This window comes from Ictidomys tridecemlineatus, chromosome 5, assembly GCF_052094955.1.
Source record: "Ictidomys tridecemlineatus isolate mIctTri1 chromosome 5, mIctTri1.hap1, whole genome shotgun sequence".
In the NCBI taxonomy this organism is placed as follows: domain Eukaryota; kingdom Metazoa; phylum Chordata; class Mammalia; order Rodentia; family Sciuridae; genus Ictidomys; species Ictidomys tridecemlineatus.
The window spans coordinates 5080746-5097543 of record NC_135481.1 but is presented as its reverse complement, the minus strand read 5'-3'; the positions used below and the strand labels follow the sequence as shown (position 1 = coordinate 5097543).

The 16798-nt window shown below is 42.1% G+C and overlaps 2 protein-coding genes across 4 annotated transcripts in view; one reads left to right on the top strand and one right to left on the bottom strand.

Moving 5' to 3' along the window:
* Positions 1-9304, bottom strand: part of Nipa1 (NIPA magnesium transporter 1) — a 40205-nt gene extending 30901 nt beyond the window's left edge. Inside the window, exon 1 of one of the 2 annotated variants that reach the window (XM_078049127.1) lies at positions 9101-9304. In XM_078049127.1, the coding sequence (XP_077905253.1) occupies positions 9101-9269 (169 nt within the window). In that variant the 5' untranslated portion in view covers positions 9270-9304. Of the gene's footprint in view, positions 1-1859; positions 2080-9100 lie in introns of those variants that run through there. The other variant, XM_078049128.1, reaches the window with a different exon arrangement.
* Positions 8379-16798, top strand: part of Herc2 (HECT and RLD domain containing E3 ubiquitin protein ligase 2) — a 202151-nt gene continuing 193731 nt past the window's right edge. The window contains exons 1-2 of one of the 2 annotated variants that reach the window (XM_078049112.1): positions 8379-8540; positions 8779-8899. The gene's annotated coding sequence lies outside the window, so the exon portion shown is untranslated. Of the gene's footprint in view, positions 8565-8778; positions 8900-16798 lie in introns of both variants that reach the window. The other variant, XM_078049114.1, reaches the window with a different exon arrangement.

Genomic DNA, 16798 nt, shown 5'->3' with positions numbered 1-16798 from the left:
ATTAAGAACTGTGTAAGGTTTTGAACGACCAACAATAAAAAAAATAAATAAATAAAATAAAATAAATAAAATAAATAAATAAATCCACAGTGGTCAAACGCCTGCCTAGCATGAGCAAAGCCCTGGGTTCAATCCTTAGCACCAAAAAAAGAAAAAAAATTATTTGGGATGGGGTAGAAGTGATAGTGGGGTATAGACAAGATTGGTCAAGTTCAATGACTGCTGAAGTAGAGGGTATGCACATGGGATCCATTACCCTTTTCTCTCTACTTTGTAAATGTTTAAGATTTTACATAATAAAAAGGGTGTGGGGGTGCTGGGGTTGTGGCTCATTGGTAGAGTGCTCATCTAGCACACGTGAGACACTGGGTTCAATCCTCAGCACCACATAAAAATAAAATAAAGGTGTTTTGTGTCCACCTACAACAAAAAAATATATATTTAAAGAAATTTTTTAGTTGTACCTAACACAATACCTTTATTTATTTGTTTGTTTGTTTATTTATTTATTTTTGTGGTGCTGAGGATCACACCCAGTGCCTCGCACATGCAAGGCAAGCACTCTACCGCTGAGCCACAACCCCACCCCCAACAAAAAAATACATTAAAAAAAAAAAAAAACTACGGGGGGGGGGGACTAGAGATTGTAGCTCAGTAGCTAAGTATAAGCTTAGAATACATGAGGCCATGGACCTAATCCCGAGCACAACCAAAAAAAAATTTTTTAAATGATTTTAAGGAATATAAAGGAAATATATTTCTTACATGCCAGATGGGTGGTGTTTATTTTATATCTCTACTCAACATATCTGTTATGTTTTGTACACAACATTGTTTCACTGAAATTCAGTTTTGAAATAAAGTATTTCTGATGTGATCAGAAACAAATGCAACTTAATTGAAAGAGGGGCTATTTTAAGGTGGAGTGATAAATACTTTTCACTTTCTTATTCATAGTTTTCTTTGCTTTCCAGATTTTAAACAGTGGTAGAGTGCTTGCCTCAGCACCACATAAAAATAAATGAATAAAATAAAGTATTGTGTCCATCTGTAAAATACAAAAAAAGAGAAAAAAGAAATGCTTGTCAAAAAATATGACTATTCCCAGGAACTGGCAATTCATGACACACTCTGCTAAATAATTATACAACATCAAAGCACTCTGATGGGGCAGAACAAGCGAGGTGAACCTTTGTCCCTGTGAGGACTGAGCCTCCTCATACTGATCTAGGTAATGTCAACCAGTTTACCCTCAAGGTTCCTAGCCTAGAAGTATCTGGGAGAATGGTACTGAGTATTTCCCTTGTGAAAGAGTGATCTTTTCCAGCCCCTTCTGGTTAAAACAGAAAAAGAATTGATTAATCATTGAGGGCTTAACTAAAGGACTGAAAAGTTAATTATATTATATGCGTACTGTACTGTAACTACCTTTGGGGAGTTGCTGGGAATGGAACCCAGAGTGTAATGGAATAGGCAGAGAGAGATGAGAGAAGGAAGAATAAAAGAAAGATAGGTTAAGAAGGAAGGGCGGGCTGGGGATATAAGCTCAGTTGGTGGAGTGCTTGCCTTGAATGCACAGGCCCTGGGTTCCATCTCCAGCACCAAAAAAAAAAAACAAAACGGGGGGGGGGAGGAGGAAAAGAGAGGAAAGGAAGGAAGGAAGATCAATCATCCCAAATTAGGTTCAAATCCCTTTACCACCAGAGCCTGTGATCAGGCACACACTCCAGCCCTCAACTACCTCTTCTGAATCACACCTACTGCAATGTGTGTCCTTATACATTTGTATCTATGAGGAACCTGAGCTGGCCCCAAGCAAGCCAAAAGAATGTGGCAGAAGTGGGAGCAATGGCACATACCTGTAATCCCAAAGCCTTGGAAGGCTGAAGCAGGAGGATCACAAGTCCAAAGCCAGCCTCAGCAACTTAGCAAGGCCCTAAGCAACGTTGTGAAATCCTGTCTCTAAATAAAATATTAAAAAGGGCTGGGAATTTGGTTCAATGGTTAAGCCCCCCTGGCTTTAATCCCTGGTTGGAAAAAAAAAAAAAGAATGTTGCAGAAATGGCATTCCAGGGATTTATGCAGCCCTGGGAGGCGTGGCCAAGGGGACGCTAGCTACCATGTCAGGGTTCCGACTGCCCTGAGACCACCTTGCAAACAGCAAGGGCAAAGAGGCCATGTAGAGAAAGGGAGGTGGGAGGGAGGGAGGGGAGAGGGGCTCAGCAAGGCCCCGGCTGTTTCTGCTCTCCCAGACCTGTAAGTGAAGAAGACAGCCATTATGGTCAGTTCAAGCTCTGACAGGAGTCTAGCCCCAGCCACTACAGGACTGTCACCAACTGAAAGACCCCAAGCAAGGGCTGGCAGCTGAGCCAGAGTCAGTCCCCGAACCATGACAGAAGCACGAGGGTGAGACACCAGTCTTTACCACATAGCAGTCCTCTTTATCCTCAATTATGGAAATAGCATCAAGTAAACCAGTACAGGCTGTGGAGCCACTCAAGCCCTCCTGACACCCAATTCTCTCTGTATTCTTTATGCATGATCTTTTCTCAAGGATAGATAAAGACAACAGGGTTACAAATGTTCAGATCTGGCAGTAACTCTGGATTCTTTTACCCAATAGAGGCTACAGGTAAATGAGGTCAGCTCTGAGTAACCTGAAGACAACTCTGAATCCCTTCATAAGGTTTGATTTCATCCCCTTATGCAATGGTTACTCAGGGTTATTTAGACACCATTAACAAATGTTAACCACGAGCCTCCCAGTGGACAGGACATGTGCCCTTCTATAGAGGAGTTAAGATCCAGGGGGAATGCAAACAAGTGGACAAGCCATCATCCCACAGGTTCAGGAGACAGGAGCGGGCTGAAGACTGGTGCCAAGGAAACACACAGAGAGGAAAACAGCCCCATCTGTCAGGGTCTGGAAAGGTTAAAGAAGCAGCAGAAACTAACTGCTGTCTGTCTCCCCCCTTGTGGGGACAGGGGGTTTCTGCATGTCCCTAGCAGGAGTCTGTCTATATCAAGAGCAAGGGATTGACAGAAAAGGCAGCAAGAAAGCATGTGTCCATCCCAGGGCCAGGGATGCCCTCCTTCATGAAAGTGGGGAAGCCTTAGGGTCTAGAAGTGGGTACCTGGACCTCAGCTGCTACTTTAAGACAACTCATCTTCTAAGTGTCTCCACTGTGTAACTGCATTTTAGCACTGCTCCTCTCAGGGATGAGACCATGGAATCTGAAGAGGATCTTTCTTATTTTCATAAAATATACATAAAAGTTGCCATCTTAACCGTTTTTATGTGGATTGTCCAATGGTGTTAACAGCATTCCCACTGTAGCACAAGCATCACCACTACCTCTCACTAGAACTCTGTCATCCTACAAAACAGAAATGTGATCCCCCTTCAACACCAACTCTTCCTTTCCCACTTCCCCCAGCCCCCGGTAGCTCCCCTTCTACTTTCTGCTGTTCTATGAATTTACTTCTGTGGGTACCTAATACAAGCAAAACCATACAGCATTTGTCTTTTTGTGATGGGTTTACTTAACTGAGCATAATGTTCCTGAGGTTCATGCGTGTTGCAGCATGTGCCACAATTTCCCTCTTTGAAAGGCTGAATAATATTCTCTTGTGTGTTCAGATCATGTTTTGTTTATCTATCTGCTATGATTTGGATCTGGAATGTTACCCTAAGATCCAAGCATTGAAGGTTCCTTCCCTGGCCTATAGTGACCATCAGGAAATGGTGGAATCTTTAAGAGGTGGGGTCTAGGGGCTGGGGTTGTGGCTCAGTGGCAGAGCGCGCGCCTCACACATATGAGGCACTGGGTTCGATCCTCAACACCACATAAAAATACATAAACAAAGATACTGTGTCTAAGTATAACTTAAAAATATTAAAAAGAAAGAAGTGGGGTCTAGTGGGAGGTCTTAAGTTATTGGGGGTGTGCCCCAAAGGGAACTGGGGACCCTGTTCCCTTCCTTTCTCCCTCTTTCATCTCCTGGCTGCTATGAGGTGAACAGCTTCCTCTGCAATATATGCCCTCCATGATGTTCTGCCTCGCCACAGGCCCAGAGCAATGGTGCCCACCACCCATGGACTGAAACCTCTAAAACTGTGAGCCAAAATAAGCCTTTTCTTTTATTGTTTTTTTTTTAAATATCAGGTGTCGCTACAATAATGGAAAACACACACCATCAATCAGTTGATGAAAACTTGAAGGGCCATTCCCATATTTTGGCTATTGTGATAATGCTGCTATGAACACAGCAAATATCTCAAGTCTCTGCTTTTGCTTTCTTTGGGTAATCCAAGAAGTGAAGCTGCTGGATCATATGGTAATTCTAAATTTAATCTTTTTTTTTTTTTTGAGGAACAAACATGCTATGTTCCACACCAGCTACATCATTTCACGTTCCCATTAGCAATACACAAGAGTTTCCATTTCTCCACATCGAAGCCAACACTTGTTTTACATCTTTTTACTTGTTTTTACATCTTAAGGGATGTGAGGTGGTTATTTCATCATGGTTTTGATGAAATGGATTTTTGTTTAAGGATAAGCTGGTTCAGCCTGCTCTACAGCATTTTACCAAGTTAATTTTCTAATTATTAAAAGACTCCAGCAAGTACCTGAGCACTCAACTTTCCCAAGGCTGTCTCCGGGAAGCTTGTTCCAGGACAGCCATTGACCCTTGTCCATCAGCTCTCTTGCATAGCCTGACTACCAGCAACCAGCCTCTGCTCGCTATCATCATGAAAGTTATTAAAACCAAGATGATTGTTCTTGTCATACCCAGACAGAACTGGAGCCAGGAAGGGAGGGCTCATGCCTGTTTATATAAGATAAGTACCCTCTCAAGAACTTTCTAAAGCCCCACCATAGATTTTCTCTAGTTCTATACACACCCATCCACCTCATGCACTCCTTGCAGATTTCTGCAATGAAGTTTATCTTTAGCATTGTTTAAGACAACGTTTCGGACAAGATGCTCTAGATAGAACACTTGCCAACAAGGGCACCTCAACCAACAAGCTATTGCCAATTCCTGCTTCAGGTCTCCAAAACCAACAAATTTTGTATCCACATATCATATGTAAAAGTTTCCCTTTTCACCTTTAAAAATTTCCCTTTGCCTCATCCTCTTTGAATTAACTCAGTTCATTATAGCATGGGTATTCCCATTGTAATGAACTAATATTTCTAAATAAATACTGTTAATCTTTGAGATATTCTTTGGAGAATCTTTGTTATTTAGAATGTGTTATGCTTGGATCTTAAATGTCCCCCAAAAGCCCATATGTCACCAGTCTTTGGTCACCAGTCTTTGATGCTATTAGGAGGTGGTGGAATTTTTTAATATGTAGGGCCCAGTGGAAGGAAATTAGGTCATGGTGGTGTTTATGCTCTTGAAGGGAATATTGGGACCCTGGGCTTGTCTTCTCTGTTCACTTCTTAGCCACCAGACTTCCTTTGCCATGTACTTGCACTGCTATGATATACTGTGCCACAAAGGCCAAAAACAACCAGGCCAAACAACCAGGGACTAAAGCCTCTGAAACTGTAAACCCAGATAAACTTTTTCCTTTAAGATGTTTATCTCAGGTATTATCCACAGCAACAGAAAGCTAACACAGATTGATAGTACAAATGCCTTCCCATCTAGTGGTTACTGGTTTCTCTTAGGGAAGCCCTGCTTCCATGGAGTTCCAAAACTGGACATTCTGTACAGCTGGCATTCCATAACCTCAGATTCTATACCCACAGAGTCAAACAACTGCTGGTGAAAAATATTCTTTAAAAAATAAGGTGGCCAAGCGTGGTGGCGCACGCCTATAATCCCAGTAGCTTGGGAGGCTGAGGCAGGAGGATTGAGAGTTCAAAGCCAGCCTCAACAACTTAGCAAGGCTCTGAGCAACTCAGTGAGACCCCATCTCTAAATAAAATACAAAAAAGAGCTGGGGATGTGCCCCAGTGGTTAAATGCCCCTTGGTTCAATCCCTGGCACCAAATAGTAAATAAATAAATAAGGGGCCTGGGGTCTTAGCTCAGTATGCCTAGCATGCCCGACACCCTGAGTTCAATTCCCAGCATTGAACACATAAAAACCTCCCTCTTTGTCATTATTCCCCTGAACAATACAGGGTAACAACTATTTACACAGTATTTACATTGTATTAGTTATTATAAGTCATCTATCATGATTTAAAGTATGCTGAAGGATTCAATAGGTTATATGTAATACTGTACCATTATAAAATGAGGGGTTTGAGCACCTACAGATTTTGGTACCTGCGGGCATCCTAGAACCAAAGCCAGGAATACCTTGAAAGACAAATATACTGAATGACCTGGACCCTCAGTCCCCTTGACCAGCTCCAGCTTGCTGACACGTCATTCAAAGACACAGCAAGGAAGCTAGGCGGTCCCATCCTGAGCCTGTATTTCAGAGAGCACTCCCTTGTCTACCCAAGTTGCATTTGGTTGATTCACTGGGAAGGTCCTTAAAAAAGTAAGATTGAAAGCCAGTCACAATGGAAGTCAAGCCCCAAACCTTCCAACAGATGGACTACAACCAGAATTTGGCTCTCCTGAAGCTGAGACTGTCTGGAAATGCCGCCAACAGGCAATTCATTTAAGGTTTAAACTTTCAGCGAGACATAGCTTTTTACAGTGTAAGAAACCATAGGTCAGGTCTCCCTTCACCTAATAACTTGATTCTCTATTTCTTGTGTTATCTCCTTTTTCCTACCTCCTTCTCCATTTCAGTTCTTTCCTAGTGGTCAACTCTGCTGCCTATTAGCGGATACAGAAAAGGGCTTTATGAAGAATAGATTTTGAAACTACTGTATCCTTAATACCTACAACAGTATCTGGCACATAATAGGAGCTTTGTAACTATCTGTTGAACAAATCAAAGTAGACATATTGAAACAAGACTGCACATCTGCCTTTTACCACCATGAGTAACCCAGTCAACGAAAATCAGTAGTAGTTGGTGGTAATTAGGGATGAATGAAATACTATATTTTCACTTTTATTAATTTAATGACATAGTATATAGGGACAAATAAGAGCATCCATCATGTTTATGTTTTTTAAATATGATGTTGGGGATCAAATCTAGGACTTCAAGTGTGGTAAGCCTGCTCTCTAGCACCAAGTCCCTCCCCTGTAACTCCCATGTTTTTTGTTGTTATTTGGTTGTTTGGTTGATTCATTTTTTTGAGGTCCTGGGGATCAAATCCAGGGCCCTGTGCATACTAAGCAAGCTCTCTACCACTTAACTATATCCTAAGTTCCTATCATGATTATTTTTTTAAAGGTTTGTGTTTATTTTTTTATTCACCCTTAAACACATAAACTGAGCTGAGCTAACACATTCAGGTTTAGATGATAATTGGTTTATTTAATTTGTCCTTACTAAAGTCTACATTCAGATTTCCTTTGTTTCCCCCTAATGTCACCACTAATTTGGTGGCATTTGTCCTGAGGTTTCTCCTGGCTGTGACAATTTCTCACATTTCATGACCTTGATCAGAGGACCAGGCAGGTATTCTGTAAGACATTATTCAGTTCAGGCTGGTATGGTTAGTGTCATTTGTTTCTCAGGGTTACTTTGGGATCATGGGATCTTGGAGGATGTCACACAGGTGAAGTATCCTTCTTGTACAAGGACATGTTATTTCTGAGTCACAGCAAACACCTTACCTAACACCTGTCAAACTGACAGGCACTCCCTGAAGAAAGTTTAGTTGCCAGATGTGTGAGTGTACTTTAGAAATGGACACATCTGCATCCTTGGCACTCATACTTGGTTTTATTTAGGTTTTACATGGAGACTGCAATGCTTTCGTTTGGAAGTTCACCTCCTTAAACAAATATCTGTGATTTCATATTTTCACTTGAGATTGTCAGGCCATTTATTTCCTTCCAAAGGTAATTCTGGCTCACCATCCAGAGCACTTAAAGTTTCACCTGTGTTCTGGAATCTGAACTATTAGTTGACTTCCTCTCAAAACTATGGTCTGGCAACCAACTCCTTTCCAAAAGAACTCTTCATTCTAGTCTCAACAGATTACTAACAACCACAAGACTTTCTCACTCCCTCTAGAAACAATGTTCATTTTCTACTTCAAAGCATGCTATCTCCAGGCATTCAGTAAACTGTTTCAGGCTTCTTTCCACACAGAGTAACTCAGAAGGAAGGACTCTGTTCCCCCTTTTGCTTTCCTCACCAGTAAAGCTGGTATTTAGTGGCCTATCTGCCCAGTGGGCACACTTTTGGGTTTGTTTTCAAGTCTGCTTTTCCTTCACACTGAAGATCACATGTATTCAGGTGGTTCAAGGCTAAATCAGAGATGACTCAATCAAGGACTCCAGAGCAGAAGCCACTGGAAAGAAGAGACTTTTGTTTGACTCTGAAAACAGAGGCCTCTTTGGCCCGTCTAAGCAGCCTGCTGGCCCATGGCACTCCTCTTACTTCTGCACTGGCGTCGCCACTGCAGAGCTGAAAATCTTCAGGTCTTGCTTTCCCAGGTACATCCCAGGCCGTGGACCATGGTAAAGGCAGGCCCTGATCTCCAACCACCTCAGAGATCCTATAAAATCTCCCTGGTAGCGGGTGGGTGCGTGCCACCGGGAAGCTTGGACTCCAGCCAGGGCATGGTCAGTCGGCTGCAAGGCAGCAGAGGGGGGGTTAAAAGGGTCTGGTAACAAGAAGAGAAGTCATCCGGAGAACCCCTATAAAAGTGAACGAGGTCTCTCCGGTCGCTAGAAAAAGAAAGAAACGGTGGCGGCAGCAAAGCTACAGAGTCTCCGTATGCACCTGTGATTGCCGGGCAGTTTAGCGAGCTGCAGGAGGACCCAGACGCTGTGGCGGAGGAGACGCTTCCCAGGTACCAACCCCACAGTAGGGCCGCGCCCATGCCCGCGCTTTGGGTGGGCGGGAGTCTCCAGCCCTCCGAGGCTCGCCTCCGGCTCAGGTGCAGAAGCCAGACTGAGCCACCACCTGAACGCCCCCAAACTGCACGACCCCACCCCCCGGCCGCGTTCCCCGCCCCCCTCCAACCCACAGCACGGCCCACAGCCCTCCCTACCTCGGCGTTTGGCGCGCACGATGCCCTTTTTTTGCAGCACAAACGTGGACCCGTTCACCAGGCTTGACACGACGGCCACGCCCAGGCCGAGCGACACTGCGGCGGGGCTCGGGCTGCGCGCCCCCTCCCCGGCCGCCGCCGCCGCCGCTGCCGCCGCTGCAGTCCCCATTCCGCCCGCGCCTGCGCCTGCGCGCCGCGCCCAACCGGGCCGGGTTGCGGGGGGTGGGGGGGGTACCGGGATCCGCTGCGCTCGGGGGCGGGGGTGACGAGGATTAGCGAAATTGGGCAGAGGCGGGGCCAAGGGTCCTCGGGCTCAGGCTGCAAACCCGCACTCTGTGGGAGGTTGGAGTGGGGCAGGCCTAGAGCTGATTAAGTTGAAGATGGGGGGTTCTGTGGGCTGGGGGTGGGATGGGGAACCCTAGGCACAGCGGGGTTGGGCTGAGGGCTTAGACTGCACGGAGGTTAAGAAGAGGGGGTGGGGCCCGGGGTTCCCCGAGTCTCCGGCGGGTATGGGGGAAACAGGCTAGGTGGAAAGGGGAGAAAGGTGGATGGGAATGCAGCGAGGAGGGGGTTAAGAGACCGGGCTGTATGTGGGTGGTGGGGAGGTGAGGTTCCCAAGTTTGACAAATAAAAATACAGGACGTCCAGTTAAGTTTGCATCGTAGATAAACAGCAGATAATTTGTTAAGAGTGCGTTCCATGCGGTATCTGGGACGGGAAGAGCAGCAGTGGAACGCAGCCCTCGCAAGCATCACTGCCCCCAGACCTCCAGTTGGAGAGACACAAATGAGCTGTATAAACTCAAATGGGATCGCCCCACCCCAATGTGGTGAATTCTTTACTCTCTGAAGTCAGCTATTTTCACTTTGCAGCAGTGAGCTTGTGATCATACTGTTTAATTTTCTTCATTTACATTTTTAAAAAGTTCATCAAAATTATAGATAACTTAGAAAATAGGAAAAGTTATTTTAAAATTACTCAGTCCACAACACTCACCTAATTATTACTTTAGGTGTTTTTCCACATGCGTACATACTTTTACACGATGCAACACACAAGATTTCTATTTAATATTACAATCAAGTTTTCATATTGCTTCATAATTATGATTGTTTTAATGATGGCATGATTTCCATAAATGAATTAATCTGTCTAATCAGATATTGTTGGTAGGTTTTCTACTTCTATTATAAATACTATAATGAGCATCTTTTTAAATTTTTAAAGTACCAGGTTAAAGAGTCTAAACCTTTTTTGCAACTCTAGAGCATTGTTTTGTGAAGCAATATAAAATCATACTGTTTATGAAAACTTTTATACTGAATGAATGTATCCATTAGCTGTTTTTTCTCCCTTTAATAATGTTTTATTTGGAGGCAGAGTCTTGCTAAATTGGCCAAGATGGTCTCAAACTTTTAATGCTCCTGCGTCAGCCTCCAGAGTCACTGGAATTATAAGTATGCACCATTGTGCCCAGTTCATTGCTTCTTTTTTAAAATTTTGGTAATATATAAGTAAAACCAAATTTGCCATTTTAACCATTTTTAAATGTACAGTTCAGTGGCATTAGTTATATCACATTGTTCTGTAACTACCACTAACCTCTTTCAAAATTTTTCCATCACCCCCAAACACAAACTCTGTAGGACTCACTCCCAAGGCCCCTTCACCCTAGTCCAAGGGAATGTCTAATCTTCTGTCTCTACAAATTTGCCTGTTGTTGGCATTCCATGTAAGTGGAGTCATAGGACAATTTGTGACTGGCTTATTTCACTTAGCATAATATTTTAAGGATTCATTCATGTTGTAACATGTATCAGAACTTCATTCTGCTTTATGATTAATGTTCCATCATATGAATATGCAACATTTTGTTTATTCATTCATCTGTTAATGTATTTGTATTGCTTCCACCTTTTGCCTATTATAAATAATGCTGCAATGGACATTGGAATGAAAGTAAGTTTGAGTCTTTATTTAAATTCTGTTGGGTATATATACCTAGAAGTAGAATTGCTGAGTCATATGATAATCCTATGTTTAGATTTGAGAAACTGCCAAACTCTTCCACAGCAGCTGCACTATTTTACATCCCCACTAGCAACGTAGAGGGTGCCAATTTATCCACATTCTCACTGAAACTTATTGTTCTCTGGTTTAAAAAGAAAAATTGTCATCCTAGTAGGCTATTTAAAATAGGTATGAAGAGGTTGCTTATTCTTTCCCCCCAACCCCTGCAATGCTGGGTTATCAAACTTAGAGTCTTTCTCATGCAAGGCAAATGTTCTACCTTTGAGGTACAGCTTCAGCCCCTGTTTATTCTTAGCCTCCTCCATTTTAGTACTGGGGATTGAATCCAGGGGTGCTTACCACTGGACTACATCCCCAGACCTTTTTTATTTTTATTTTGAGGCAGAGTCTTGCTAGGTTGCTAGGGCCCCACTAAATTGATGAGGGTGGACTTGTACTTGAAATCCTCCTGCCTTAGCCTCCCAGGTCTCTGGGATTATAGGTGTGTGCACCACTGTTCCTGACTTTGCTTATTCTTTTAAAATATACTTTTCAATATAAATAGTGTTCCTTATATATTTTTTTTAAATATTTATTTTTTAGTTATAGGTGGACACGTCTTTATTTTTACTTTATGTGGTGCTGAGGATTGAACCCAGCATCTCATGCATGCCAGGTGAGTGCTCTACTCTGAGCAACAACCCCAGTCCCATAAATAGTGTTTCTTAGTAAACAATAACTTCTATTACTAATCTCAACAGAAGTAGGCAAGTGAAAGCAGCAGCAACAGCACTGCCAAAATAATAAAAATTATTTAATTTACTAATTACTGCTAGTACAGAAAAACTGACTTCAACACTTTTGGCAAAAAAGACATATGCCCATGATATTTATTTGTTTATTTATTTATTTGGTACATTCAACCAGAAAGCAATACCTCCATCCCCCTACTATTACTTTTTTTTTTTTTTTTGCTAGAAAATGTTTAATTTTTATTTGGTCCAAAGCTTGTGAGGGGTTCCATGGTGGTTAAAAGCTGCCTAGGTGTTAGAGGGAGAGACTCAGGCCAAAGCCCTGATGCCAGGAGATGCAAAGGAGCCACTGCACTCTGGGACCTCTAGTCATGCTTGAGAGTGAATCTTTCAAAGAGATACCCCTCCAGGCCAGCCTGGGGGTTTGCCAGATATCAGAGGTTAGTCAAGTGGTCCCCCATCTTTTTGATGAGCTTCACTTCTTCATCAAGGAAGTATTCTCTGGAAAGTCATGGAGATGTGGGTCTGTACATGTAGAACCTAAGGCATGAAGATCCAAAATGGCTTGGACCAGGTTCTTCTCCGGGGCTAAGGCAGCTTCTGTGGCAGTCAAGGTATTGCCCCACTCATCTTGAGAAGGTTTCTGAACATCCTGAAATAACTTTTCCTCAGCCAGCTCATGGAAGAAGTGGCCCACACTCTCCAGAGCCCATCTCATCACAGTGGAAATAGTAACCCAGAGAGAGGTAGGTATAGGAGGTACAGATGCAAATTGACCAGCTGATTGACAGCAGCCTCCACCTGGAATAATTCTGATGAATCTGGGAGGTAGAATAATGGTGGAATAATTCTGATGAATCTGGGAGGTCATGACTGGTCATCAAGAAGGAGCTAACCACAAAAAATGGAGTTGGCTGGTCCTGAGAGCAGGAGATGGGTGAGAAGATGGTCCCAGAAATTGCAAATGGAGATCAGATTGGAAGGCTGTTGGAAGCTGGGAGAAAAGGTCTATTCCATCTAAACACTGTTGAAGCAAGAGACAGATCTGTGGGAGCTCTAGGTGTGTTGGTTCCCATTATTTCTTAATTCAATAAATTTAATGACTGTCAAAACCAAAACCAAAACAACCATAATAACATCACCCCAATTCCATTACCCCAAAATAACTTCTATTAAGAAATCCACTCAGACATTTTTCCATGTGTGTATCTGGTAAAAGGATAGACATATTTTATCAAATGGAAAGGCACAAACAGTATGTTAGTTAGAAAGATTAAACTTTATTGTATGGGCTGGAATGTAGCTAGCTCAGTGGTAAAGCATTTGCCTAGCATGTACCAAGCCCTGGATTCCATCCTCAGCACCAGGAAGACAAATCAAATGAACAACAACAACAACAACAACAACAAACCCTTATCTGAATTTAACAACAACAACAAAAACAACAAATTGAAATAAAATTAAAGTACTGAAGTTGAGATAAACATTGTTACCATAAAATATATTACAAGAGCTGGGGCTGCAGCTCAGTGGTAGAGTGCTTGCCTAGCATGTGTGAGGCACTGGTTCAATCCTCAATACCACATAAAAAATAAATTATTAAAGAAAGATGTGGGGCTGGGGATGTGGCTCAAGTGGTAGCGCGCTCGCCTAGCATGCATGAGGCACTGGGTTCGATTCTCAGCACCACATAAAAATAAAATAAAGATATTGTGTCCACCTAAAAAACTAAAAAATAAATAAAAAAAGAAAGATGTGTCCCTCTACAACTAAAAAATATTTTAAAAATTATTTATTTAGTTGTAGATGAACATACAGTATCTTTATTTATTTTTATGTGGTACTGAGGATCAAAGCCAGTGCCTCACACATTCGAGGCAAGCACTTTACCACTGAGCTACAGCCCCAGCCCCTTAAAAAAAAAAAAAAAAAAATATATATATATATATATATATATATATTTTAAAAGATATTACAAATAAAAGAAAGGGGGCCTGCAAACTCTGATTAAGCCTCCTAAGGGTAGTAGGACAGGAGTCACACCTTTCTTGATTCTAAAGTCTCATGTTCTGGTTGATTTTAGCCTTCAAGAGCTTCAACTTGGTTCTCTCTAGATGCAGTGAGTCAGCAGAGTTATAAAAATCTTGAAGAATGACTGGTTGGTTCCTGCTTATCACATTCTTAACCTGGAATGCATAATAAAAGTGTCCAACAGCCAATCAATAGTGCCCACTACCAGGAGCAGCAGTCTCAGGATGTCAACTCACTCCAGTATGCAGATGTCATCGTCACCAAGAAAGAAGCAACTCACATGAACACCAAGTGGAGCAATACTTACACAGAGAAGAGGCAGAGTAAGATCAGCTTTTGGTGGACATTGGTCACCCATGACCATTAGTCCCTCATGGCCATACTCCCCCCAAGATGGCTTCTCTTCCCATGAGGGAAGCTGGGGTAGGTGAGAGGCCATTCCTGAAGGAGTCACCTTCTAGTCAAGGTTTATGGGCTTCTGGGTCTTTTGAGAAGGGACCAGGCTCCCTAGAGATAGCCTTTTTGACTGGGGTTAGGGAGTCTACCAAGATGACCGAATATGTCCTCAGGGTCTCTATGGAGCTAGGTAGATTTGTAAATCTAATGTTTAGTCCCATCCTAGAGAGCAATCATGCAAGTTAGAGAGGAGGACTGAGTCAGCCCCTGGCAAGCCTGATCCTTGAAGAGTGGGATGTAATGGCTCTGCCTTTGTAAGAGGCAAGGCCTACCAGGTGCTGGGCAAGGTGAGTCTTGGATACTTAATCTATAATTTCTAACCACAGCCAGTAATTCTGGCCTGTACGCAAACTAATGAATAACAGGTTTTTAGAGCTGAAAAAGGCCTTCGGATAATCTGTTCCAAATTGACCTACAAACTGGGCATGATGGTATGTGCCTATAGTTGCAACTTCTAGGGAGGATGAGAGGGTGGGAGGATCCTTTGCGCCCAGTCCGGGTAATGAAGGGAGACTCTGTCTCAAAATAACAATAAATAATAAAAAAAAAATCAACACACACATATCATACAAATTGGAACATCATGGGACCCCCAGGTCTAGAAGCCAAAGCAAGGGAGATGTGTTTCATGAATATAGTGGGGAATCTGTGGGGGTGGGTTTTAAGGTTTTCAGAATAGGAAAAATGGGGTTAGGATTGTAGCTCAGTGGTAGACACACTTGCCTAGTATGTATGAGGCCCTGGGTTTGATCCCCAGCACCACATAAAATAAATAAACAAAATAAAGCATTGTGTCCATCTACAACTAAAAAACATTTAAAAAGAACAGGAAAATGTATGAATATATTTTTGATATGGGTGGATTCAAAATATTTCCAACATTTTGCAAAGGTGATAATCAAGGTAAGAAGAAGAAAGATTCCTTGTGGGAATAAAATTTAAATGCATTTGATTGCATAAAGCTGTCAGTTGTTTTTGTTTTTATACTTGGTGTATTTTTAAATATAAGATAATTAAAACAAATGTAGTGTAACAAATTAATAGAAACTTAATTCCCAGGAAACAACTTCCTAGGTCAAGAACTATCTTGTTGGCAGCAGACCTGGCCCCTGCCAGGGAACTCTTACTCAACTAGGAGATACTCTGCTTTTTTCCTTTAGAGTTTTATATCTGAAATGTAGTTTAGAAGTAAGCAAACTACCTGCTGTGGACCAAATTTGGCACTCAGTCTTTTTTGGAAAAATAAAGATACCATGGAATATAATTACACCCATTCCTTTTTGTAGTGTCTCTGCCTACTTTTATGCTAAAATAGCAGTGTGGAGTAGTTGTTGCAGAGATCAGATGGCTAGCTAGGTCTCAAATTATTTCCATCCTGGCTCTTTTCAGAAAAAGTTTGCTGCCCTTTGGTGAGGTATGTGATCTACCAAGCTGATAGCTTGCTGCCCCCTAGTGTAATGTTTTAGTGTAAGGTCTGCTGCCAACAATATGTGTGCTCTACCAAGATTTTCAGCAGTTGAGAGTACTAGTCTTATACGCTCAAGACTGTTCAGTTCTCCAGATCTCACTCAGCTGTATGGGAGACACCTAGCCAGAGAGTTCCTTTGTGTGGCCCTCAACCAAATGATGACATTAAAATAGAATTATCTTCTAATTTAATTTTTAAATCCTTCATAGCTAGCATATAGAAATACATTTGATTTTTTTAATCTTTATTTTATTTTTATGTGGTGCTGAGGATTGAACCCAGTACCTCACACATGCTAGGCAAGTGATCTACCTCTGAGCCACAACTCCAGCCCCACAATTAATTTTTTTGATGTTGACTCTGGATCCTTAAATCTTATTGAATTCTTTCATTAGCATTAATAAATATTTCTCCAGATTTTTTTTTTTTGTAGATCTGGGCACTGTACTACTGAGCTACACTCTAGCCCCAGATTTTCTATATAAAGCTTATGTCCTCTGCAAATAGAGATGCTTTTACTTCATCCTTTCCAATCAGGTTGCCATTTACTTCTTTTTCACGCTTAATTGCGCTGGCTAGAACCTCATAATGAATATATTGACTTAATGTGGCAAGAACAGATATCGTTGTCTTGTTCCTGATCTTAGTGAGAAACAAGATTTAGGGTTTTTTTTAAGTATTTTTAGTTGCAGATGAACGCAATATTTTTATTTTTTCATTTTTTAATTTTTATGTGGTGCTGAGGATTGAACCCAGTGCCTCACACATGTGAGGCAAGCGCTCTACCATTTTTCTTAAATTTCTTTTTTAAAAATAGTTTCAGATGAACAGCATATCTTTATTTGTTTAGTTTTTTTATGCGGTGCTAAGGATAAAAACCTGGAGCCTCACACATGCTAGGCAAGCGCTCTGCCACTGAGCTATAGCTCCAGCATAGCTTTTGGTCTTTTGACATTAATTATGATGTTGGGTGTGTGACTC